This window comes from Acipenser ruthenus, chromosome 17, assembly GCF_902713425.1.
Source record: "Acipenser ruthenus chromosome 17, fAciRut3.2 maternal haplotype, whole genome shotgun sequence".
Taxonomy (NCBI): Eukaryota; Metazoa; Chordata; class Actinopteri; order Acipenseriformes; family Acipenseridae; genus Acipenser; species Acipenser ruthenus.
The window spans coordinates 2,295,540-2,321,141 of record NC_081205.1 but is presented as its reverse complement, the minus strand read 5'-3'; the positions used below and the strand labels follow the sequence as shown (position 1 = coordinate 2,321,141).

At 42.0% G+C, this 25,602-nt stretch overlaps 1 protein-coding gene across 7 annotated transcripts in view; it reads left to right on the top strand.

The window, feature by feature from the left end:
- The window catches only part of LOC117422845 (rho GTPase-activating protein 44-like), a 43,287-nt gene extending 18,416 nt beyond the window's left edge, over positions 1 to 24,871 (top strand). Inside the window, exons 2-23 of one of the 7 annotated variants that reach the window (XM_034038046.3) lie at positions 4,275 to 4,314; positions 5,057 to 5,176; positions 5,775 to 5,851; positions 6,378 to 6,489; positions 6,617 to 6,693; positions 7,330 to 7,447; positions 7,869 to 7,937; positions 8,171 to 8,252; positions 8,779 to 8,906; positions 9,264 to 9,375; positions 10,237 to 10,318; positions 11,283 to 11,363; positions 12,129 to 12,242; positions 12,578 to 12,669; positions 13,152 to 13,332; positions 14,821 to 14,838; positions 15,779 to 15,994; positions 17,253 to 17,732; positions 19,544 to 19,701; positions 20,111 to 20,497; positions 21,711 to 21,762; positions 22,958 to 23,094. In XM_034038046.3, the coding sequence (XP_033893937.2) occupies positions 4,275 to 4,314; positions 5,057 to 5,176; positions 5,775 to 5,851; positions 6,378 to 6,489; positions 6,617 to 6,693; positions 7,330 to 7,447; positions 7,869 to 7,937; positions 8,171 to 8,252; positions 8,779 to 8,906; positions 9,264 to 9,375; positions 10,237 to 10,318; positions 11,283 to 11,363; positions 12,129 to 12,242; positions 12,578 to 12,669; positions 13,152 to 13,332; positions 14,821 to 14,838; positions 15,779 to 15,994; positions 17,253 to 17,732; positions 19,544 to 19,701; positions 20,111 to 20,497; positions 21,711 to 21,718 (2,752 nt within the window). In that variant the 3' untranslated portion in view covers positions 21,719 to 21,762; positions 22,958 to 23,094. Of the gene's footprint in view, positions 1 to 1,164; positions 1,402 to 4,274; positions 4,315 to 5,056; positions 5,177 to 5,774; positions 5,852 to 6,377; positions 6,490 to 6,616; positions 6,694 to 7,329; positions 7,448 to 7,868; positions 7,938 to 8,170; positions 8,253 to 8,778; positions 8,907 to 9,263; positions 9,376 to 10,236; positions 10,319 to 11,282; positions 11,364 to 12,128; positions 12,243 to 12,577; positions 12,670 to 13,151; positions 13,333 to 14,820; positions 14,839 to 15,778; positions 15,995 to 17,252; positions 17,733 to 19,543; positions 19,702 to 20,110; positions 20,498 to 21,710; positions 21,763 to 22,957 lie in introns of those variants that run through there. The other 6 variants (XM_058989777.1, XM_034038044.3, XM_058989778.1 and 3 more) reach the window with 6 other exon arrangements.
- The last annotated feature ends 731 nt before the right edge of the window (positions 24,872 to 25,602 follow it).

The following is a 25,602-nucleotide window of genomic DNA, read 5'->3' as shown; positions in this document are numbered from 1 at the left end:
TAATTATTATTTATTTCTTAGCAGACGCCCTTATCCAGGGCGACTTAAAATCGTAAGCAAATACATTTCAAGTGTTACAGTACAAGTAATACAATAAGAGCAAGATAAATACAATGACTTTGGTTCAAGCAAGTACAAATATATCTTAATATTCAATCCAGGAGAGCGTAGTGTTTGACACTTGCTGACAGCTGGCAGCAATTGATTTGATCCAACTGAATTGTGATGATAATGGATATTTAGGAATGTGAAATCCATAACCACATCTATCATTGACTTCTCATTTAACACACAACAGGGATTCCCATAAGTCCAGCATCACTGGCAAGATCATACATACCGGCAGTGAGCTCTGTTAAACAGGAGACTGCACCCTGCTGACCAGGGGTGTGTAACGACAGTGTTGTGTGATACACCGCTGTTACGGGTTCTGTCCCCTGTCGTGAGATAAGAGGTTAAAAGCTTCACAAAAAAATAAAAATAAAGCATGAATGCAGACTTGTGGTTCAAATGCACGCTGGAAGAAAGGACAGATTGGGTTAGCTGGTTGATTAAATGGTCCCTTCTGTTCTCCTGCTTTCCTACGCTAATTAGAATGTGAAGAGCAGGGATCACCTGGGTGTTCCTTTGAAGCAGGGATCTCCTGGCGGGGCGGGGGGGGGGGGGGGGGGGGGGGGTTAGCAGATGGCAGAGGGACTGGAGTGGCACTGGGCTGGGGGAGGTCTATCTCCCTCATTAACCTGCTGTCTTCATTAGAGAGCACTGACCGTCTTAAAGGGAGGCAAATCTCTATAACACCCCCCACCCCCCCCAGCAACCATTATAGTAGAAAATGTCTGCAGCTCCGCCACACAAGGTATGATGACAAGGGCTCTTTAGAAATGACAGACCATGTGTCAGTATTAACCTTAACAGTAATGCTGCACCAACAGTAACATGTAAAGAACTAGGTAAGCCAATGGGGTTTCTCTGATAAAAAAAATAAGTTTCAGATCGACTCAATTGCAAAGCCTTCTCAAGGGCTACTGCTATGGATGCACATCTTGTTTTCTGGTTCCTGTTTCTTATGTTAGAGGAAATGACTGTCTGTAAGCAACTACCTCTTTAATAAAAATAAAAAACATTTTATAGCTTTGGACAGTTATTATTAATACAGTCTGTTCATGGTTCAGTTGATGGTCAGATGAAGGTTGAGAGTTAGAGCAAGGGAAAGCATTGCTGGCAGCACTTTAGTTTCTTCATTCAACAGCTGTACCTTTTGCTAAAAGCACCGGACTTTGGACAAGGAAAACAAAGAAAGAAATAGCAAAACAGCTGGCTGACATCTGGAGCGAAGTGAAGCCTGACAATGTGGAGGAGAAAGCTAAACATAACTTGTGTAAAGGTCAACAAGAAACTTCCGTAAGTTTATTTAAATCCAGGAGGGAATTAAGAATGAAACAGTCAGATCCAATGATCCAGATGTTGTTTTAGGTAAAAACCCTGGTTTGGCGAAGCTATTACAAAATTTCTACTGTGCTCTAAAATGTTTCAGTATAGTTATTAGCATGTCTATTTAGTTGTGTTTTTCTCTGCTTTTGTGATTTATATTATTATATGTAGACATAGAGAGAGAGATCTTTCTGTTTGTGTTGTACTTCAGTTGTGAATAACAGCATAGTTCTGTTTGTAGCCAGCAACAATCATGGGGTAATGTCAATGGGGAAAAAACAGCCGGCTTGAGTGGGGTTCTTGTCTGCTAGGTTCTGAATGATAGCATTTATTAATATGTAATCACATGGGAATAACGTGTGTGAAGTTATCTGGAAATGGCCTGCATCAGGTAACAATAACATTGTAATTACACAGTAGTTCCCATGCAAGGACAGGAGATGAATTACCCAGTTATTACAAAGTAATTACATGGCTATCCAGCCATGTAATCTAAAGCTGTAACAGTTTCATGAATAACAATAAAAAAGCAGACTTTAAATACTGTGTGTTGAAAAGCTGGATGAAAAGGGCCTGGGGATTTCTGAACTTACAGCTGAGCGCCCTTATTAACTCTGCAGTGATATTAGATTTGCTTATCTAGGTCGGTAACTTTTATGTTTACCTTCCTGACTTGGCATTTTATCAGCGCTGTGTCCACAGGGGGATGAGAAAGAGCTCCACACTGCTAGACCCCTTGAGAAATACTAGAACAGCAAAGTGCACTGGCACTAAGAATACAAAAGGGAGAGAGAGAAAAGAAGAAGGGTGGCCTACTTGACAGTCTTTCTAGCTGAATGAAATGGATGCCGCAGCACCAATCTCCACTCAGACCTGAAGCAAGTCGCTGACGAGGCAGGGCGTGCATGACTTGTGAAGGTTGTCTCCTCTCTCCGCAGTGCCCTTATAAATAAAGCAGCGTGGATACAGCTCGGATCTTGAGAATCGCGGGGGGTTACAGCTGGATTCAAACAGAATGAATATGCTACCAGATATAAATGCATTTGCATCTACTCTCACATGTGCTCAAATCATGTGAGACCTAAACAGGGAATGGAAGAGTGTGACAGTTTGAGCTTATGGAATTAAATCATTAGCTATTTAACTCTCTCAAAGCAGAGAACGTTTGCCCTGCTTTTGCAATTAAGAAGCTGTACCTGGTTTGTGGTGACTGACTTTGTAAACCCCTGTCCCAGGCTGTGATAGGTGACGGAGGGGTGCTAGAAACAAACCGAATGCAGGCTTCACTGGGATGCTGTCATGCTTCTGGCCACAGCACATTGTCTGTCATGTGTGATGCTGTAACGTGTAGTAGACCTGTGCAATAAAACATTCGCTCAATGGTTCCAACTGTGTAGTTCACTCTGCCTTGTAATGTAGGTAATGTTCAAGTCAGATGAGGCTCATTGATTGCTGGTGATCTGTTGTATCGCTTGTGTATCCTCTGTGATTCATAACAGTATCAAAAGTTTATGTATGTATTACAGAACGTCTGCTTAGAATTTAGTTTCGGATTCTATTTAAAATGTTCTCGATACTCGGTTCTTCTTCTGCAGGTATATTTGTTGCCTGCAAACCTTTTCCTCCTGTGTTATAAAGTGCTCAGTGGAAGTTAGCCTCGCATATAGACGCAGGATAATGCGTGTTGCTGTAATTAGTCATCCCAAACTTCACACACCCCAAAATAGCTGCACCAGAATGTGTTGAAAGTTTAATCTATTTTAAAATACTGAATAAAAAACAAACAACTTTTTTGCTTCCCCATCACATGTTTTAAAAGCCGATTTGAAGATTATTTTCCTGTCATCTGAGGCACTGACATTTTTACTGGCGTACTGAAGCCATGAACTTTTCTTGTTTTGAAATCAACGTGTTAATGAAAGGATGTATTGAATAATATGCCAAGAAATACATCTTAAAAGCAATTCCGAGTACAAGTAATAGCACACCCCTGATATACTATACTTCAGCCAAAAAAAGACATTCTGCTCATTGGCAAGCCTCTTAAATTGTTAACCTTGGTTTATCAAGCAATACTTTATATCTAACATATGGCCTGATTTCTTCAACATCAGCTCTGGGCTCATTATATTTGTGTAACCTCCCTCGCACTCAACCACAGTCACCCCCTGCATTCAGACCTTGGCTGTATGAGACTCTGCTCCAGCTGCTTGCTTGAGAAACTCAAAAATTGTACTTTTTTTTTTAACACCGTTTTGCTGGCGGTTTATACAAGAGATTATTGTTTGTACTTGTTACAGTATGATTAGGGTGTTTAATCAGTCTCCCAGTGCTACAGTGAAGCAGAGTTCCTCCATTCAAGGACAGAGTTCATAAGGGCACTCAGCTGTAAGCAATCACCAGGATTAGCAGAATGAAGTAACTGTCAAGGTGTGATACCTTTTACTGTATTTTTTTTTTTGTATGTCTTAATGTTAGTAAGCTGGTTTTTTAAATCACCACTGGGGGACACTTAGAATGGACCTCCACAGGCTTGTGTTATTTACGGTCAGAGTGAGATAGATTGTTTTAACATCCATTTCCCTAAGCTGTCGGTATCGCTGGTAGTAAATTGGGGAAGAATAATTATGTCTTAAATTATGATGGGTAAAAACTGTTGGAGAATATGACCAGAACAAGGCCAGGGGCTTTGACAGTTATTTAAGATTATGTGGGATATCATGTATAAAATGTTCTTTTCCTTTCCTAGGATATTTTGAGGCTGCCTTTAGTTACAATTGGTATATTTCTTGTTGATTTCTGCATTGCCTGTCCTGATAACTGTTCACTGTTTTTACATTTAGGGCAGAAAAAACAGAAGTATTAAGTGAAGACCTATTACAGGTAAACATGAACGCTTTATTAAATTAAATCATCCTTCTTTCTGTCTGTGTTAATTTAAATGAGATATTAAATATTTTGATAAAACTGCTGTTTTGATTTGTGCGATCCACACTAAACCGTAAAAAGGTGACATATAAAATATACCAATAATCCATTTGATATATTTTTTTTACCCTGTTTTTTTTCCCCCAATTTGGGATGCCCAATTATTATTTGTATCCAGGTTCACTGATGCAACCCCCTGGCGACTTGGGAAATGGAGGCTGAAACACGCATTCTCCGAAACGTGTTCCTGCCAATCCGTCACTTTTCTCACTGCAGATCCACAGCGAGGCCACCAGACCTATAGTGCCGGAGGACAACACAGATCTGGCGGCTCCACTGCAGAACCGCAGGCGCACTATCGGCCACAGGGGTCGCTGGTGCGCGGTGAAACGTGGATTCCCCTGCCGACCTAATCCCTCCCTTCCCGGGCAGCGCTCGGCCAATTGTGCACCGCCACCTAGGAACCCCAGGTCACGGTCAGCAGTGACATAGCCTGGATTCGAACCTGCAGTCTCTAGGCTATAGGGCGCATCCTGCACTCCACGTGAATCGCCTTTATTGGATGCGCCACTCGGGAGCCCCCCAATGTAAAAAGAATGTAAAGACTTTCCAAGTACTCCTCCTGTCGTGCTTCACTGTGGATCACCGTAATCACACGAGATTCTAATAGCTTTTTTTTGTACCTGTTTACTTGCAGGTGGAGAAACGTCTGGAGCTGGTAAAACAAGTGACTCACAGCACCCACAAGAAACTAACAGCATGTCTGCAGGGCCAGCAGGGCGCGGACGTAGACAAGAGATCAGTGCGCTCTCCCTCGGTACGGATTCCTTCTTAACAAGGGTTTATTTTTACCTGACTTGCTGATGGATTTACCACTGAACTAAAACCTTACCCATAGTGACGTCTATAGATAGACACCATTGCTCATGATACTGTACCGAATGCCAAAGCATTCCTGACCAACTAGACGGTTGGGTGGATGCATTCCTTTTCATTTGTGTAGCGGTGTAGCACTCGGGATTGAATTAGTGTGGTGTATTTAATTGTACAGAAACTAAATAAAGAAATAACAATTCAATAAACGTTCTTAAAGATCCTTGTGGTATTTTCTTTGTATCTATTTCCCATGAACTTAGGGTCACCATACTACTCCATGTACACCAGGACAGTTTGGGACAGTTCAGGTTTCACACCCCACTGATACGTTTGACCTGTCTCAGGTACAGCAGGACTACACTTACCAGAATGCATTGGGGTGTGAGTTGAAAAGCCTGAGCTGTCCCGCACTGTCCCAGTGCACATGCAGTTATACGGCAGCCCTACATGAACAGATTGCTGTCACATCGCATTTTGACGGCTTCCTTGTGTTTTGATCAGGTAGTAACACGGACGGTTTTCTGTTGTTCTCTTCCCAGAAAAAGCTCCCCCTGATGACACTGGCGCAGTGCTTAGTGGAGGGAGCTGCTGTCCTCGGGGACGAATCTCTACTGGGGTAACAAACAAACAAACGTCTAATCTTTACACCCAGTAGAAACACACCTCTGAGTAGGTCTTTAACAAAGGGGCCTATCCCGTGTTCAGCCAACATGAGGATTGTGAACTTTGATTCATTCTCTCCGTGGGGCTATCCTGATGATGAACCCATCAGTTCTTATGAAAACAGGAACACACTATAGCACACAGAAACACACTAAAGCTGACCATACTATGAAAGTAACCACATATAAGGGTTCATAGCTTCAGCTGGCATTTTCATGATTTCTATCCCTCCACTCTGGGTTTTACATTGAATTAGAGAACTGCTTATCCTATTGTGAGGAAGGTTGCTTTAGAGACGGCTATTGAGTGTATGAATCTGTGTTTATAAGGGGCTGTCTGACTGACAGTCTGTCTGTTTTTGGGTACATCACATTTGTACATACAGCATATCTTGAAAGCCGCTTACCCAATTATGACGAAACTTGGGTAAGGGACATTCTTTTTCACCCAGTATTGAGAGTGTCTTTTATTTCTTGTAGGAAAATGCTAAATATGTGCGGAGAGACAGAAGACAGGCTGGCCCAGGAACTCATTCTGTTTGAACTGCAGATAGAAAGAGATGTGATAGAACCACTATTCATATTAGCAGAGGTAACGTATTATTATTATTATTATTATTATTATTATTATTATTATTATTATTATTATTATTACAGTGATTAATAAAAATAAAAACTTGTTCCTTTAACGTGATGTTGTTGTTTTATTTCTTTCCCAGATGGATATTCCCAACATCCAGAAACAGAGAAAACATTTAGCTAAACTAGTTCTGGATATGGACTCTGCAAGGACACGGTATAACCCTGTTACTGTGTGGAGCTCTTGATATTGTGATGCATTTACTTTGTATTTGCGAAGGGATTACGCTGTAAACAGCAGTGCACTGTTGGGAGCAGCATGGTGTCCTCTGTGTGTGTGTGTGTGTGTGTGTGTGTGTTCATTGTGTTAGAAGATCTTTTCAATCCCAAGTGGGCAAAGGAGCCTTGCAATCTGAGCACCTGATGCTGTCTGATCCAGGAAACATGACCTGTGTGAAGCAGAAGTCTTTACGTAGACTTTGAGAGATTGTAAAATGACTTAATAACAAGAAACTAGTAATGTGGTCTTGAAAATGTAATAACTTCATCAATAGTAATCGTCAAATAGTAATAATGCATTTATTAGCACGATTTCTACCCCACCCAATAGATTGATTTTTAAATTAGGGTTAAACCTGATTTTAACCTGACAGATCCGATCAACTGAACCCCATAGTTTTTTTTTTTTTTTAAATATATATATTTTATATAATGTAGGTATTAGCTCATTGTGCTCAGTACTTTCACAGCCAAAAATATGATCCCCATTGCCAGGTATTAATGCCAGTAAGTAAGCATACAGTTCAGTATGTGTCACACCTCGCTCCTCACACCTCTTCTTGTGTCCTGTCAGGTGGCAGCAGTCTTCAAAGTCCTCGGGCATGGCCAGTAACCTGCAGCCGTCGGGTGCCAAAGCTGATGCCCTCAGGGAAGAAATGGAGGAGGCAGCAAACCGGGTGGACATCTGCAGGGTGCTGTAGCGTTCACAACTTTCTGTTTGACATTCACGCGCGGAGTGTGGGGCGAAATTAAGGGACAATACTCTAATACAGTAAAATAAGCACATGTGGAGGAATGCTGTATTGTGTAACTAGTTATATAGAAGGATTCCCTTGCTCTTTATAAAACTACATACCACATGCAGACTGAGAAAGTAACTGGTTTATTTTAACATTACCAGATTGTCAGCCAGTTCTTTCTGAGAGGAGTTTCCTCTGTTAGTTGGTTGGCTCATCTCAGGTCTTGTAACAACACCTGACCTCACTAACTGTCATGGCTGTATTTCAGCCAGCACTTCGAGGCAGGAACGTTTTTAGGTCTGTTTCAGTATAATTGGAGAGTTAGTCTTCACAGGGCTCTTATTCCACTTTCTTTTTGTTTTTAAACAAACAGGATCAGCTGTCAGCTGACATGTACAATTTTGTGGCCAAAGAAATAGACTATGCAAGCTACTTTCAGACAGTAAGTATGTGCCTGTCGCTGTGGCTTTCTGTCCATCAGTTGATTTCCTAAATGAATGTGTAGATTATTACTGTTCTATTTTTATTATTCACCTATTGTAAAATATTTCAAAGGGTATACGACTGTAGGAACCAGTCACGTCTGAGGGAGAGGTTGCCCTTTCATGAAGATATCTAACCGTTTGTCTGACACGATATCAAATCTCAACTTTCTCCACTGTTCTCTCCCCTCAGTTGATAGAAGTACAGGCAGATTACCACAGCAAGTCACTGGCACTTTTACAGAGCATTTTGCCTCAGATTAAAGCACATCAGGGTGAGTATACAAGAACATTTGTATTCACTTTGGATTGTATCATCACACAGCTGCACATCAGGCGTTTTCCGTGGGTAGATGGTTTAATTGTATCATACAGAATTGCCAATAATGCATGCGTGCATAACGGGCTATTCTACCATAATATAGTATTGACTATATAAGTGCTATGCTTTTATTTCTCGTTTGTACCTTGTGCGATATAAAGTATCATGTCTTTGTCACATAAAATACTCACCAGAAAACAGTACAATATACAGGATCAACTTGATTAGCAGTGTGTGCTTTTATAATACCTTGTTTTTATACCACCGCTTCTTCATGATAAAGACTCCATCACAGATGTCAGTTGCAACAATGAAGATACTCTGTTGTGCCAGAGCTTACTAAACTCTTGTTTTCTGTTGGCCTGCCAGCCTCCTGGCCCCTGGTCACCTCACTTTGTTTGGCAGAGGCCGAGCCCCGCTTACAGTGCTGAATATTTCTGGTGTGTCACACTGTGCTGTTGTCTTGTGCTCTGTCACAGAAGCCTGGATCGAGAAGCCGTCCTATGGTAAAGCACTGGAGGAGCACCTTGCAATCAGTGGCAGGGAGATCGCGTTCCCCATTGAGGCCTGTGTGACCATGCTGCTGGAGTGTGGCATGCAGGAGGAGGTGAGAGCCCGGGTCCAGTGCTCTCCCTGCATGAACCTGCCTTGGATCTTTACATTGTCATACTATTGCTACCAGTTTGCCACTCAGCACATCAGATCTGCCATTTGTATTAGTCCTAACCACCTGCTAGTGCCTGATGAAGGCACTAGCCACAGCATTTGTCTACTTAGTTGCCTTTAACTATTACCTTACAGTTTACGGACACCTGACCCATTCTGCAGAGAGGTTTGCAGTGCAGAGCTGTAACTGCAAGCTAATCGAACTGTTAACTCAATTTAAAATCTCTCGTCCTGTTTCCTGTAAGTCTTTCGAATCCCGTGCGTGTTCAAGCCAGTGTCTGCTTTGCTTGTTTTGCAGGGGCTGTTCAGGGTGGCTCCCTCTGCCTCCAAGCTGAAGAAGTTGAAAGCCTCCCTGGACTGTGGGGTGCTTGATGTGCAGGAGTACTCTGCAGATCCACATGCCATCGCAGGTGCGATGAACAGCACCAGGGGCAGACCCCTCAATTAATATATCTATAATGTTTGTCCACGGCTATGCCTTGAAGAGTGTGAAGCAAGTCCCATATGTGTTTGCACATCTGAAAAACTCTGTAATTATTATTATTATTTTAGTAAAAACTGACTGAGATTAAGCATTCTAACTCTCTAACATAAGCAGACCCTACCTGGTATTCTTTCAAATACCCAAGCTAACATGCAGAATATCAGCCAGCAAATCATTGAATGACTAGTTTGCTGCAAAAAGAACAACTCAGATGCCTAAATAACAGGATCTACAACACAGGTCAACATGCCAGTGATGCTTGACTGTAATCTGAACCATGACTCAGTCTCACTGGACTCGTTGGCATGCAGAAGAAAAAGAAAAAAAAACAAACAAACAATTATCTTCGCATAATAGGACTTGATAATAACACTTCCTGTCAGATCGCTGTAGTTCCGGCCGGGAGGGGAATGATTTTTAAAACCACGTTGCGGAGACATGCACGGTTATTGGAAAGCCAATGGTGTGTCTCCAGCTTAGGCAGCAGTATCTGATATGAAAATGAATAAAGATGCATTTTTAAATTGCTTGACTAACCCCATACCAGTGTGTGCATTCGTAATCATGCTATAGATTTAGTGTAAATGAAATTCGTGGCACCTAATGAAAACAAGCCTGCCATTTTTTTTTTGAATGCTTTAAAACTGCCTGCAGTGCAGACCACTTTTTCCCTGTATCTTATTGTATTTACAGGCAGATTCATATAGCGTTAAAGGGTGTTAGTATTCAGATTCATTAAGATAGAGCCCTTTCACTGCTGATCCACTTCCTGTTTCCTCTCTGTCAGGAGCTCTGAAATCCTACCTGCGTGAGCTGCCTGAACCGCTGATGACCTTTGAACTCTATGACGAGTGGATTCAAGCTTCCAAGTAAGGGCAAGAGGTAGCAAAGTGGAGGCAGATGGATAGAGAGGCTGTCATCGTGTGACAGATATTGGAAATCAAAGTGGATGAACCTATTTATCAGAAAGTTAATTCAATGTTGCATGCACTGAAACTGAAAGTAGTTGGATTGTAATAATCGTTTTTTTATTTTACTTTTACTATCTTTTACTTGTCTATCTACCAATCTATCCATCTGTTTAATAGATCATCTATCAACCCATATTTAATGTAATGCTGTTGTTTACACTATTTGGATCTCACTGGGGCCCCCTCCTAGAACATTGCAGTATTTCAAGTATTTCATCAGTAGAGAGAAAGGTTTGGCATGCTGACAATCTCAATACTAATTCAGTTCAAATGGGTTTTGAGATCTTTAACCCATTCTGGGTTATCATGTGTAAATGTCAGGTTGTCCGGGATACTGCCCTTCTTGTTGCCCTGCCCTCCTGGTAAACTATCATCCAGTCATTCAGGCCTGTCAATCAGTGTGATTGGCGTTTGGCAGCTCCGTTCTCTGGAAGGGTAGGGTGGCATGATCAGCGTGACCGATTTCTTTTCGAGACGCGGTATAATAATTTGCTTCCCTGTTTTTTTTTTTTTATTTTGTTAAACATCAACTGCTTGTCATTCTATCTTTTATTTATTGTGTTTTTTTTTGGGGGGGGGGTTTAAACGTTGATGTATTTGGTGATCATTCATGGGTAAACTGGCAAGCTGTTATAAAATGTGACTAATCTGCACTTAAACCCTGATTAAAACACATCATTAAGACTTCATCAGGACTGTGGAAGCGTTATTAACACCAGCTTAGCATAATGCAAAGGCAGAAGGGGTGACGGGGAGCTTTACTCAGGCATGACTGGTTTTGTAGTGCTGGAGGCTCTTCCTGTTTTTCCTAACGGATCCCTGTGTTTCCATTCTGAACTGTGCACTTGCTTTGCATTTCCAGCATTCAGGATCAAGATAAAAGATTGCAGGCCCTGCTGAATGCTTGCGAGCAGCTTCCCAAGGCAAATGCCGACAATCTCAGGTACATTTAAAATGACAGTTCACACGGGGAAAGTCAGAGTGAATGTACTGCACTCAGTGTCTGTCTCCCTATCCACATGCTTCCTGTGACTTGACATTTCTGCAATCCTTCAAAAGCCAAATAGCTCTTCCTCTTACACCATCCAAGGTTGCAAATGAGATAATAAAAGATGCAGTTTATTAGCAACAGTTTAATAGGCTGGAGTTACTATGTGTGGCAGGATGGCTCCCACATTATTGTGTCCCGTTTAACAAAATTGTGCGGATTTGATGCGCCTATAATCTCTCGAGTTACTAGGAAAGTATTCTGATGAAGGGAACACTTAACTGAGTGATGTCTCTGTCCTGTGGCAGTGTTTGAAGTCCGTGCCCTTGATAACGCACTGTCACAGTCTCTAGCGTGCCACCAGTTGGCTAGATAAGATGCTGTCAGTATTTACAGTCCAAATCTGAAAACTCATCTTATCTGAAGGGAGCAAATTCAACACCTGCTGGGAAACAGGCTCTGCACATCCAACACAAACACAGACACACAGATATGTGTGTTAAAAATGTCTCATATGGGGGGAAAATCCCTGAAGATATACGTTCCAATTAGTCTCAGTTGGCAGAATTAATGAGAAGTCTTTGTAAGCCCTGTTAAACCTGGGAATAGTCTTTTATTTAGTGCTCTTTCCAGCATAATAAAAAAAAATGCATGGAGTACAGTTTTGGAAAAGTTTGTCTATAGATTCCTGTATTCTCTTTTTTTTTTTTTTGTTAACAGATACTTAATCAAATTTTTGGCCAAGTTAACAGAATACCAAGATTCCAATAAGATGACGCCAGGGAATATTGCAATAGTGCTGGGGCCCAACCTGCTCTGGACTCACACTGAGGGGTATGTGAGCCTCCTGGGTCCTATTACACATTAGAACAGTATTTACAATGTAGCCGAGCAAAGGGATGCAGTTTCACTCTGTATGGAGATAAAAATGAGAACACGTTAGCAGTATGTGTTTATTATAGTGCAATGATTGTTGATTGAATTGATGATTACTTTTCAGTTTTGATTTGGGTTTTTTTAGGAATTCTTGCATTAGCGCAGGGTATAGTTTCCATTGTATTGTGTGCGTTGGATACAGAGAGTTACTCTGCGAAGCGCCCTCTGCTTATAACAGACCTGCTTCTTTGTGATCAAACGCCCTCTCCTGAAATGTGACTCGTCTGTTTCAGGAACATCACAGAGATGATGACCACCGTCTCCCTTCAGATTGTCGGCATCATCGAGCCCATCATCCAGCATGCCGATTGGTTCTTCCCTGGAGGTAGTGGAGGAAGAGCTTGTTGATCGAGAGCTTTCTTTTTATTTGAGCACGACACACAGGGATGGGCAGCACGGTGGGAGTCAGTTCCTTTTGTTCAATTCCAATTCCATTTTCAATTCCTTTTTAAAATCAACCCTTTTAATCAATTCCAGAAAGGACTTTGAATTGGAATTGGGAATTGATTTTAAAAAGGAAAAGGAAATGGAAGTGAAATTGAAAAAAGGAATTGACTCCAACCCTGCTGTACAGTATGTATTTAGTACGTGTGTGTATGTACGTATGTATGTATTCAGCTAAAAAAAATGCATTTTTGCTCTTAAAAACAAATTGAGATTAAATATCGATTTGATTGCCTTTGTGATTGAGGAAGAACACAGTGAAACTCAACTGGAAACAACCATTTGAGGCTTAACTTGTACACTTTTGTGTAGCTTGCTGTGTGTGCGTGCACGCGTTGATGAATCGCAATGTTCCCGGTACAGAGATCGAATTCAACGTAACTGGAAACTACGGCAGCCCTCTTCACACGAACCACAACGCCAACTACAGCTCCATGCCCTCCCCGGATCTGGACCACTCGGACCGCAAGCTGCACGACCAGACCCGGCGACCCCTCAGCGTTGCCACGGACAACATGATGCTGGAGTTCTACAAGAAGGATGGGTAGGGAGTCAGCCGCTGCTTCAACCCTTCACTGAGAGAGCTGTGTTTAATTTCCTCCCCTTCCCATCCCTCCCCTCCCCTCCACCACCATCACGCTCGCTCCAGGTCACCTACTAACAACCTGCAGCCTGCCTTACAGAGACAGCAGACAAGCAGACCGGTTCAATAGAGCGCTGCTACTGTACAGAGAAAGTTTTGCGTTTGCTCATGAGAAACCGTCTATGACAAACGAAATGGACAAGGTTGCCCTGATAAGTGCCGGTCCTGACTAAAGGAAAGGTTTGAGTTTTCAGCAATAATTGCATTAGTTTGTTTAAAGATTCTGTTCTACATGCTAGACCTGCGGTGTGTGGTGCTTACTCCTGTGTTGGTGCTGGGGTCCTAATTGGAATAAATACAGCTCGTTTTGTGTCCTGTGTTCTCAGTCCTTTGTCGGCTGTCAAATGCCTCGAGAGTGATTCCCTGTTTATCTGAACTGAGAGCAGGGTATTTGAGAGAATCCTAATTGAGGGCTGTGAAAACACTGAAACATGTTGTTAAACATTCTGTAAATCACAAGAACAATGGGGTTGGTTCTATCCTTGGGGCACTTAAATTTGGCAGAGAGCATCAAATGGCTGTCACTTGAATCAGGTAGAGAACCAAATATATAGAGAGGATAGGCAGAACGGTTGATTGATTGGTTGTTGTATAGATTTATTTACTATTGACTGAGAATCTCACATTGCTTTAACTATATTTGAATAATGTACTAGCTACGGAAGCATGGGAGGGATTTAGCAGTCCTCATATTTTGTACTGGTGCCTCATCTCGTCCAGGCACTGTGTTTTGCTGTGTTTTTGGCCTGTCCATGTACATCATTTTAATACCTATCAGTAAAGGATGTTAGAATCAAAGTGTATTGGTTTTGTTTTCGCCTATACAGCAAAAAAAATATTTTAACCTTGAATACAAGACCCTGACTAGCACTAATCCTTGACTGCCTGACGGCATTACCCAAGGGAACATCAGGATGTTCAGGTTTAGTGCAAATTACGGTTTTTGAAACCAGCCAACAGATCAGTGCTAGGAGAAGGAAGTTTTTCACCTGTGGGTTCTTGCTTTGCTTTTTGTCCGAGTGATCTGTCTGTCTGTCTGTCTGTCTCTCTCACTTCCACGCTGCTCTTTTTTCCCCAATACTACTTGACCGTGTTCTCAGCTGTGTTGAACCCGAGCGAGTTGAGTTTCTCCGAGCTTACCGCACACTTGGCACCATTCTGTCCCTTCATCTCCCCTGCGAGCAGGATCCATGATCATAATGCTTTTCATCCCCTCCTCGTCCCCCCTCCCCGTCCCCCTGCACTGTGATCCAGCCTTTCTTAAATGTTTGCAGGCTGCTCCCAGCAATAATCTAGATGCTGTTATTATATATATAAAAAAAAAGCAAACCCTGCTTCAGCGTTCTGATCTTCACTCTTGATTCTGATGTTTTTGTCCTACCAACGCAGCATCAGGAAAATCCAAAGGTACCGTACATAACCTTTTCCTGCATCTATTTTGTGTTTAAGACTGTAGAACAGAAGCCAGCATTTGTTTGAGCCACTGGAAATAAATCCAGTTGGTCTACGGACCTGCAGGCAAAGAGCCGTCACAATCAATACACTCTCGTTCTTCATAGCTTACTGTCTGGGTCATCTGCTCAGACAACAGAGACAGACTCGCAGAATTGAATAGACCCTTTTTGTATAGGGGAAAATCTTAACCACTGGAAGAAATGCAAAAGGGGAAACGCACTGTATAAAGATTTGAGTTTCTTCACCTTCCACTTCTAAAACAGGGATTTGCTAAATCTGGCGTCTGATATATTTCAGTATCGTCCAAGGGATTTCTGGTATTGTTGAACCTCATTCGTAACATTTATAAAAGGATTTCTCTGCTAGCTACGCAGCACTTTACTGAAACGATTTGAGATCTATTGAGATCTGTTGGTAATTTTACATTTGTAAAAACCTATTTAGTAACATCTTAATGTTAAAAAAAATGAATCCTCCAATTATTATAGCATTTCAATGGTTTTATTACTCTCAGTAAATTGTTTTTAGTGACATGGTAATTACATAGAAAATACAAAACACGTGTAAAAAATAACAAAATTGCCTAACATTTGTCATTTTGTACTGTTAGTGCCATCTGTGCAATGAATGTGCTATCTCAGTCATCACAGAAACGTGTTACCCAGGTCTGCAAACGCATTAGCAAGTTATTTGAAGTTTTTTAAGACTCGCCTGTCGTTGCTAACATCCTCTATAACAAAAACAGAAACAAAAAGCCACACATGCCTTGACCTCAAGCACTCAAGCACGTTGGCCTCTCTTTGCATTGTCACAGCCCCTTTAAACAAACCAGCGCAGAGCGCAATGGAGACCCTTTCCTCTGAACTGGCAGCGTGTGTTTATCTCCCTGCAGCATGGGAGTCAGGGTGATGGACACATCTTGGGTGTCCCGCAGGGGCTCTTCCTTAGTGCGCAAGACGGCGTCCACACCTCTGAGCGTCCAGCCCCCCGCTCCTCCTGCAGAGCTCGACTCTGTGTCTCAGTGTCTCCTCCCTGAGCAGCCGTACGACCTGTCTGCTTCTCCCTCCCCCACTCCTCCTCCTAGCAGTGGTGGCACTGACCGGGCCAGGTAAGCTGGTGCTGTGGCCTCCTCCCCTCTTTTTCTTTGCTAGCTGGGGTTCATTTGAACTGCTTGAGCTTTTTCTTTTTTAGTTTTTCTGTTTTCAAGGAAATCCATCTGGTAGCAATAATATGGCTGGTTAATTTGCCAGGGTTGTTTCACTGAGATGCATGTCAAGGGGCTAAAGGGGGTATCTGCAGCAGTGTGTGTGTGATCATTGATTTATATAGGTCAGAGGTCCTCAAAGCTGTGCCCACCAGGTAAACCAAATATATATGAAATATATATTTGGTTTACCTTCATATAAAAGAAAAAATAAAAAAGAAAAGCTCATTTGCAGTTGAATGAAGTCCCTTTTTTCACCAATGGCAATATCTCTTTATCTCTTTCCTTGAGGGAAAAGAAAAAGTACGGGCCTTTGTATCTGATTTGCTGCATGTCAGACGGAGGTTTCACATTCCCACACTGGAGGTTCTATTCTTTCAATAAACTAAATGATGCTCTAAATGATCAACTGTGCAAAGAACAAACTGCAGACTTGCAAGCAATAAACAGCTTGCAGCATGTGGACACACTGTGGGAACGCTTTAACTAATATTAATATAAAGACATGTTTTTACTAGTTTCTGTTTTTTTTATTTCTGGTTTGTAAAAAAAATCTTCAGTATGGGTTAAAGTGATTTATTTGTTGTAAATCTGAAGCAAAATTGTGATTAGAAGAGGCATTGAGTGTAATAATTGGTGCCCATCCTTAGAATGCTGACCATAGAATGCTGACGACTGGTTCTTTACATCGTTTGATCTTTAGTTGCCTTGTAAAATAAAGAAGGCAGGACATGCAGTGTACTCAGACACAACCCCTTGCTGAATGCATCCCTAATATTGTTTCAGAATGTAGTGGATGCATGGGTTTTGTTTTTTTTTTTGGACGGAATCTGAAAGTTTTTGTTATTTTTTTTTTTTTGTTCACGTTTTCTGAGACTGAACCCTCCCATCTGTACACTACTGTGTTAAGCTTGTTGTCAGCGTTACCTGCCTTTTTAATTAAAAAAAAAATGTAATTTAATTTAATTTCTTTTTAAAAAAGGCATTTCCGCCATACGCCAGTTTTTCCCCTGTATTTCTCCCTATACTTTGCGGACTGGTCTTGACGTGTGTGTTGCCCTGCATACTACAGATACTCCTGTTCTGTTTCTACCGCTCATCTCTCTTGTGCTGCTCCCTATACAATCATTGTTGCTTTTGTTTTGTTTTTCAACATTTGCAGCACAGACGATGTGTCTTCCAATTGGTCGGATTCCTGTTACGCCTATCCTTCCCCAGAGGATGACAGGCCCCCACCACCTTACCCCACCTCCTACCTCCCTCCCCGCCATTACTACCCCAAAGCACAGCCATCCTCTCGGCCGGCTGCTCCCACCCCCCTCGACCCTGTAACCCTGGGCTCTTCACCGCACCGGTGGACGGGCTACAGCCCCCCCCTGCCTCCCCCCTCCCCTTCTCCTCAGCAGCTTGACATCAATTCTAACCCAAAGCCCAGCTTCCTCCACCTCCCCAAGCAAAACTCCCTCACTGACGCACCGCATGCTGCTCCTGAAACTAACGTGTCACCCCTTTACATCAAAACACCCCTTGTGCTCACCAAACAAGACCCCCTCTTTGGCACCCCCCCTAACCTCCCTATGTCAGCCTCACCCCAATGGGTCAGCTGTACCTGTACCAGAGAAAGAGGGACCAAGCTGACTAGGTAAATAAACCGACCGACCGACAACCGAAAACAGTTAAATACATTCAAATAAAAATTACAACCATGAACAAACTGGGCTTTGAGGAATATGTGCTTTCTCAGTAGTGTCAAATGAATTGCCTTTATTTATTTTTATTTTTTTTATTTACATCTCAGATTCTGGATGACATTTTCTTCTGCCATTTACTTCTTTTATTTCTTTGGGGTTGCGTTCCTCGATTTATTTAAGCAATGCCATTCATCGTTGCTAGGTTTCACTCCAGGAGAGTGTTGGAGAGTGGACTGTTGAGGTTTGCCTAGGAACGGAGAATGTTTTTGCTTTTAATAAACCCTGTTATGAAAATAACCTGCGTGATATTATTACGTGAGAGAGGGCTATGTTTGTTTAGGTTTCTGTAAATGTGATTTTTTTTTTTGACTATTTCCATATTTATTTATTTTATGTTGAGCAAGCATTTAATTAAAGCTGTTTGAGAAACAATAGGTTTGGGTTTATTGATTTAGTAATCATTTATAATGAATTGCATATTTGTTTTAATTATGTGGCAAAGATGTCAGTGGCATGTAGACTCAAATGTATTCTGAGCTTGGACATGTTTTTGCCTAACATGAATATGGAGGTGTAGAGAATTGGATTGCTAAGGATTCATTTCAATGTACTATTAGAGGTCTGTCCTCGTTGATGTTAATGATGCACAGCATGGTATATCAACTATGGTCAAATCTGATGCCGTTGGTGTTATTTGGGAATTACATACTGTGGTCATGGCTCAATAAAGACAAGTAGGTCCCATGTATCTGACACAATGACTGTTAAAAACGAAACTGGCAAACTTTTAGATCTTACAGCTGCATGGCCAATGAGAGAAGAGACGTGAGGTGAGTATGACCCCTCATTGCCACCTTTCTGCACACTGATCTGCCTGGAGTCACTGACACAGCTCCCACTGACCCCCTTGTTTTACAATGACCCAGCAGAAAGCTTTTGTGGCTAGCTGTATCTTAAGAACCACCAGCCTGACATTTAATGAATCTCTGCATGGACCTTTGTTGCAAGTCATTATTCGCACTCTGTGTTAAGCTGTACGGACACCTGATGTTATATTTAAGAGACGCTCATCTGATTTTGATAAGCCATTGCATGGGCTGTTAGGAGAAGCGGTTGTGCTCACTGTGGAAGTAGGTTAGGAAGTAGGAAGTGACACCTGATTGGGTAAGCTATTGGATTTGGTTGGACTGTGCCTTAGCATTGTATGTAAGATTAGTTTCCACAATCTGAGCATGTGAGTCATCCTGCTCTTTCATAGGGTAGACTCTTAATGGCCTATTCTCATAGGAGAAACACACTCCTCTTGTTACCAGGCACTGGAGTAAAAATGTTTTCAGAGTAGGCCCCTTGGTAACCAAGGTAACAACCCATAAGATTCCGCTTCTAATAACAGGGTCACACCCAATAGCTGCACAGAGTTGCCAACAGCGAGTTCGGAACGTCCAGTAATGCACTTAACCCCAGTAGCAACCCCACCTTAGAGCCCTCAGGTATTTATCCACTATTTAAAAATGTAATGTATGCATGCGTTATAACCACAGAGTGCATGATAGAAAGGCCATCAACATGTGCAAACTAAGTATTACATTATTTATATATATATATAATTTGCAGATTAAACTCAAGAAACTGGAAAGCTGGACGACTTGTCTGCTTGACCCTCATAAAGTAGCCTGCCCTCAGTGAAAGCATGGGTTCTCTTATAGGTTCATTTAATGGATACTGATGTACTGAGTGGGATTGTGTCTGCTTGTCTTTCCAGCACCCTGAAGAGCAAAGAGCTCTCTCCTGTGATGGGGCAGAAGGGCAGCTGCCCTGGTTTAGGCTCCATGACATCAACAGGCAGTGGCCAGCAGGGATCTGGAATAGGACAGCAGCTCACCAGTGACCAGAGCCCCCACTCCCTCAGAAAAGGGACCTGTACGTACCTCGGAATGAGCCATTCTGTACCTTTAAGTAACATAGATTGTTCTGTAGCGCTGTCTACTTGGCTGTGAATATCAGTCTGTTCCGAGAGGGTGTAGAGCAGTGGCTTAACGTGGCTTAACTAGCAGGCTAGAAAAATAGCTGATCCTGTGGCATGTATGTTATAGAATGGAACTATACTGCCCTCTGGTCTGGATTCATTTTATCTTTACAACCTCTACCACCCTCCCCCTTCAGTCCTGAGATGCAGACACCCAGTGTACTTGCAGATTTCAGGATAGTGGGAGGGATTCAGCCCCCATTGTTATCCTAGATAATGTTCAGACCCTAGTCTCTTTCTTTGCTTCTCAAGCCATTCAAACTACCCTACTCTTAACACCCTCCCTCCTTTTCGTTTCTGCAGTGTCCAAGAAGCTGGCCCCCATCCCCCCCAAGGTGCCGTTCGGGCAGTCAGGGGCCGTGTCCGACCAGTCGACAGGTCAGCCGTCCCCCGTCAGCCTCTCCCCCACCCCTCCCAGCACCCCCTCCCCGTACGGACTCACCTACCCCCAGGGGTACACCTCCATGACCTCCCCAGGTCAGGTGTCGCCGGCGGCCCCCCAGTCCCTGTCGTCTCCCTCCTCCCTCACCGGCACACTCACCAAGTCGCGGCCCACCCCAAAGCCCCGGCAGAGGCCCAGCCTGCCCCCTCCCCAGCCGCCCACCGTCCCCGGGCTCCCCGGCTCCAGCCCGCAGTCTCTGGACCACACCATGCTGGACGGCATGTCTCCAGGGGAGAGCATGTCCACAGGTAAACACAACGGAGCCCTCCAACTAGACAGAGCAAACCAGCGCTGCTTGCTTGTGGTGCCTCCAGTCCAGACCACACCAGGACACATTATTCGTCTGTCAGGAGCCTGCTTCTGAACCTCTTCATCTTTAACTGTGTAATTATGTTATGGTCCTGGGTTAGAATGGACTGAAAGGTCCACCAGTAAGCACCACTGTGTGTTTAATATGTTGTTTTTTTTTAATGTAGAGAGATATCATTTGGTAACACTTACTGTCATTGCTGCACTGTACAGACATGCAAGGAAGACCACCTGTGTATACAGACCATCTCTCTAATATACAGACCATTTCTCTGAAGACCACTTTTAGCTGATCTCTTGAATGGCTGTGATAAGCAAAGTGGTCTTTAGACAACTAGGTTCTGTCGGAGCTCTTTATTAACATACCAAGTAACTTAAAATGAATATGCCGCTTGTCTGCATGTCACATGTCCAGTATTTACAAAGTAATTACAGAGCCATTAATGCCACCTGTGGTAGTGTTCTCCAAATTGAAATGGCTCAGAGAGGACGTTTTAAAATAACCTCCCCCTGTGTTTAAAACATGCGTTTGTTGTTTTATTTTTGGTGTCTATTCAATGTCATATTATATTAAACCTCACAGCTTTCGTGTAAGATCAAACCGAATGTAACATTGAAAATATGAACATTGAAACCAAAATGAAATGACAACTGCTTGCATTCTGTCTGTTGCACTACATCGTCTGTATATGTCACTCCATAGATTCCCACACTAAAGCACAGTTATCACTTATTTAACATCAAGCTACACTTCAAAAGTGTCTCACAATTTAAATGAATGTGAAATACCATGACCGCAGGAAGCAGCTATATCTTAAACTTTCTTTAACAATGCACACATACCAACAGAGACAGCAAAGAAAAAAAACTGAAAATACTTGAAATGGTTTTCCGTTTTTTATTTTCTAATACTGTGAAACGAGAACTATAACACAGCAGGTTTATATTTGGGGGGTGCCAGCTGGAATGTGGGTGGGGGGCACTAATGTTTAATAAATGCTATGATTTGATTCAGTTCATAAGGAGATTCTAGCGGGAGGGGAAAGAGTTAAATGAATGTGTCTATTTTCCAGAACTCTGAATGTGTTTTTTTTTTACTGTGCTCTTGTTTCTTGTTTTCTGTGTCGATTCCTGTTTATTGTGTACTTACAGCTGTTTGAAGCGAGTGATTCAGTATTGGCTAAGTGTGAGGGGGATTTTTAGGGTAAGCCGGAGCTTCAAGGTCTAACCCTCTGGCATCTTGGCTAACTCTGGAGCTTCGTGTCCATTCTGTTAATCCAGCCTTTGCATGGGGCTGAAACTCTGACGCATGGCTTGTTGGTAGCATCACACAGACCCACGGGATGACTTCTTGCTGCTGAGGCCTCTCCTCACCCTCTGCCCCCTATGTTTCTGCACCTGACACACACCATGCTTTATTACTTAAGTCCCCCCCCCCAACCCCCTGCAGTCCCACGGCTTAATGACTGTGTCCCTGAATGAGAATTCTTTCCCTGTTCCATTTCATATTATAGACGGGATGTCATGATTCATACATTCAGCACTGGGAGTCCCAGAAGTAGGGTTCATAGGCGATTGCATCATGTGCTGTACTGATTAGGATGGCTTCCGCTCATCAAAATGATCTGAATTACTGTATCTTAACAACGTTTCGTACTTGAAGAGAGAAGAAAGGCAACCAATTATAAAAATGATGCCTGACTTGTGGGATACCCTTATAGGTCGATTTATAAATGTGTAGGTCCAGCAGCCGAGTGGTATTTGGAAGAGAGGTGAGTTCCTCTGTTTCCTCTGTGCTAAAGACTCTGACAAACTGGGCAGTAGTGCAACCCTATACAGTACTTGTCATTTTTGGTGAATCTCTAAATTTGACCCAATAATGCATTCTAAAATCTCATATTTTTGCTATGTATAACAGCGTTAGATTAAGTATTTTCTTTAAATCAATGATCTCCTGTTATACATTTGATAAGACTGTAACCAAATTACAGTAAGACTTTTAAAAAGAGAGAAGAAGTTTAATAGACCACAGTCTTGAGAGATAAAATGCCTGTAATTTCCTCTACAGTAGCTGGCAGACTGCCCACTCCATTTTAAATAAACAACATGGTCAGTTTGCACAGTCGGAAACCAGAACCCTAAAGAAAAAAGTGCCTGCTGCCATCTGAATAAAGACTGTGAATATTAACAATGAGCAATCTAATTAATAAAGTATCAGTGAAAACCACACGGTTTTGTGACATCCCTGTTAGTAATGTGCCAGTCCGTCCGTCCGCCCGCCCCCCCCCCCCCCCCCCCAAAAAAAGCAAAACGAAACCATGTATTAATAACAGCGTCTGTGTTTGTCCCTGCAGGGCAGTAACCCCTGTTCTTCTTTGTTCCCCTTCCCTCCCTTGCAGATCCCCTCGGTCTAGAAATCCCCATCATACACATAGAATTTGATGGCCTGCATTGCGAGCCTCCGGATCCAGCGAGCAGGAACTCTGTGGGGGACTTCATGGCAAAAACAGAGTCGGAGGAGGAGGAGGAGGAGTCGGAAAGCACTGCCCTTTGACACAGGGACCCCGTTACTGTACATACAATATATACAAACTACTACTGAGAGCACCCGAGCTGCTTCTACTGTCTGCAAAAACAACATGGGAATATATAGATATATATATATATATATAGAGAGAGAGAGAGAGAGCTATATAAATACATATATAGAGAGCGAGAGATAGATATATAGATAGACAAATATATATATATATATATATATATATATATATATATATATATATAAATATATATAAATATATAAAGAAATGACATGGAGAATTTGAAAAGATGGGAAATTTCAAACACGGAACTGAATACCATGTTACATTTTGATCGTGGCATGTTTTAATTACTTTTTTTTTTTTTTTTCGTTTGCCTTATCCGAGTCATTGCAACTTTGCCTTTCTATTTCTTACTAACTTGTTCTGTGGATTTTCTAATGTACTCTGCTACGGTGCCTCATGGGAGGGCATATCGCTTAATGGAACATTATGAATAATCTATACAAAGTATGTCAAAGAGAGTCGTGGCATATCCCGGTGCACACTGGAAAAGCCAATGAAGTTGCAGGATTTCTTTTTTCTTTTGTATATGTAGTTGTATATGTCTACTGAGTGTTCAGGCCAACTATTCAGCCTGGCTGCATAAAAAAAAGGCATTTGTTTAAAAAAAATAAGAATCTCTGACATGATCTGTTGAACAAGTATTCCTGTCTCCACAGAGCGCCAGTTCAATATTTTGGTGGAGTTTCAGACAAATCACTATTTGTATCAAAACCAGCCGTATTCCATTTACTATATTCCAAAGGGTCTGTCTTCAGTCCTGTTTCCTGAAATGCCTCCTAGTGGCACATGCAGAGTCAGTATACAGCAACTTGCTTTCATGATCCATTCAGAGGATGCTACCTCTTAACTGAGCACTGCTGGGAAGCTAAGAGATGTTGATGGAACCTGTGAGAAACGCCCCTGGTGGATGTAAGTAGAGTGTTTCCGCGATGAGTGGTCAAGTCACTTAACCACTGAGTCAGTGACATCCAACAGTATTAGTCTGGGTGTCATTCTTTAAATCACATCATGTGGAAAAGGAGATTCTGCACTTCTCTGTCTGTGTGCACAGTTGGCCGCTCTAGCCTGTAGATGTTGCCAGTTCTATGGTCGTCAGCTGGTGTTGATGCTGTATGTTTTTGTAACACTGGATTTAAATGGTTCCTTTTTAGTGTGGATGTTGTCAAGGTTACGATTCAGAACTGGATGTGCGGTGTTGTATTTCTGGGGGCCATTTTAAAAACATAAAAGAAAAGAAAAATACATAAATCGATGTCTGTATAGAAATTCTTGGAAAACGTGGTGAGATGTGCTAGTTAATTCCAGAATATTTTAGGTTGTTATATATTTATACTTTTTAATGTCAAAATGTGCATATCTTTTGGTCCTCATAAGTGTATGAAAGTGACATATTTGCATCTCGTCCTTATTGCTGGGGGATATTCTGTTGAGCCACCTGCTTCAGCATCAACACAATTGTACAAAATGTACAGAGCTGTACTGCTTTCCAGGGAGGAGCCCTTCATCTCAACCGGGCTTTTCCTCAAAGCGATACATATACTTGTATTCCTGTTTGTTAGAGATATTTTCATAAAGAAAGTCAGTGGTCTATATGCACTGCCTGGAAGTTATAATGCTGCTCTTTTAAATCCAAGTGCAAATACCCAACATACCTGTTACCATATGTCAAGTGTAAATTTTATATATATATATATATATATATATATATATATATATATATATATATATATATATATATATATATATATATATATGTGTAGATCGATTGATAAATAACAAGGCATTGTTTATGAGACCGCACCCCTTATTTCAGTGTCCTGTAGAAAAAAAAAAGACAGATGCTCTTTGTTTCTTTGCCTATAACAAATCACTGTTGCTCACAGGTCTGCTGTTTTTTTTTTTGGTTTTTTTTTAATATATCATATCCAAATACATGGGGTTGTATTACTTTCCAGTGGCTCAAGGCTGCATCATTTGCAAAACAAAAATGAAATTGTAACAATGGTCCGTTTCCTTTCTCGTGAATACAGAGGTTAATGATCTTGAACTAATGTGTATGTACCTTCCTTATCTGTAACTGCAGTTAACTTTCCTGTTGCATAAAGGGTTGTTTTTTGCAAGGGGCATTGTATAGATCCATGAGATGGTTTTGGCAGAAGCAATGGCCCTGATGTTTTGTGCTGGTGACCAGTCCATTGCGACTGGGTCTTGAACAACGTCCTGCTAGTTAAATGGCAGACAAGTCTCAGACACCATGTAAAAAGATTAGGCTACCTGATTCGACAACCAGATAAAAAAAAAAAAAATCGCTTGATCTAACCACTAAGGGATATGCTAAGAGAATGCTGCTTGCTGGGAAGGCTGTATAATATGCACCAATAATAGTCCATTACTACATACATGATCTGAGTTGGCTTTAATACTAGAGTGACATTACC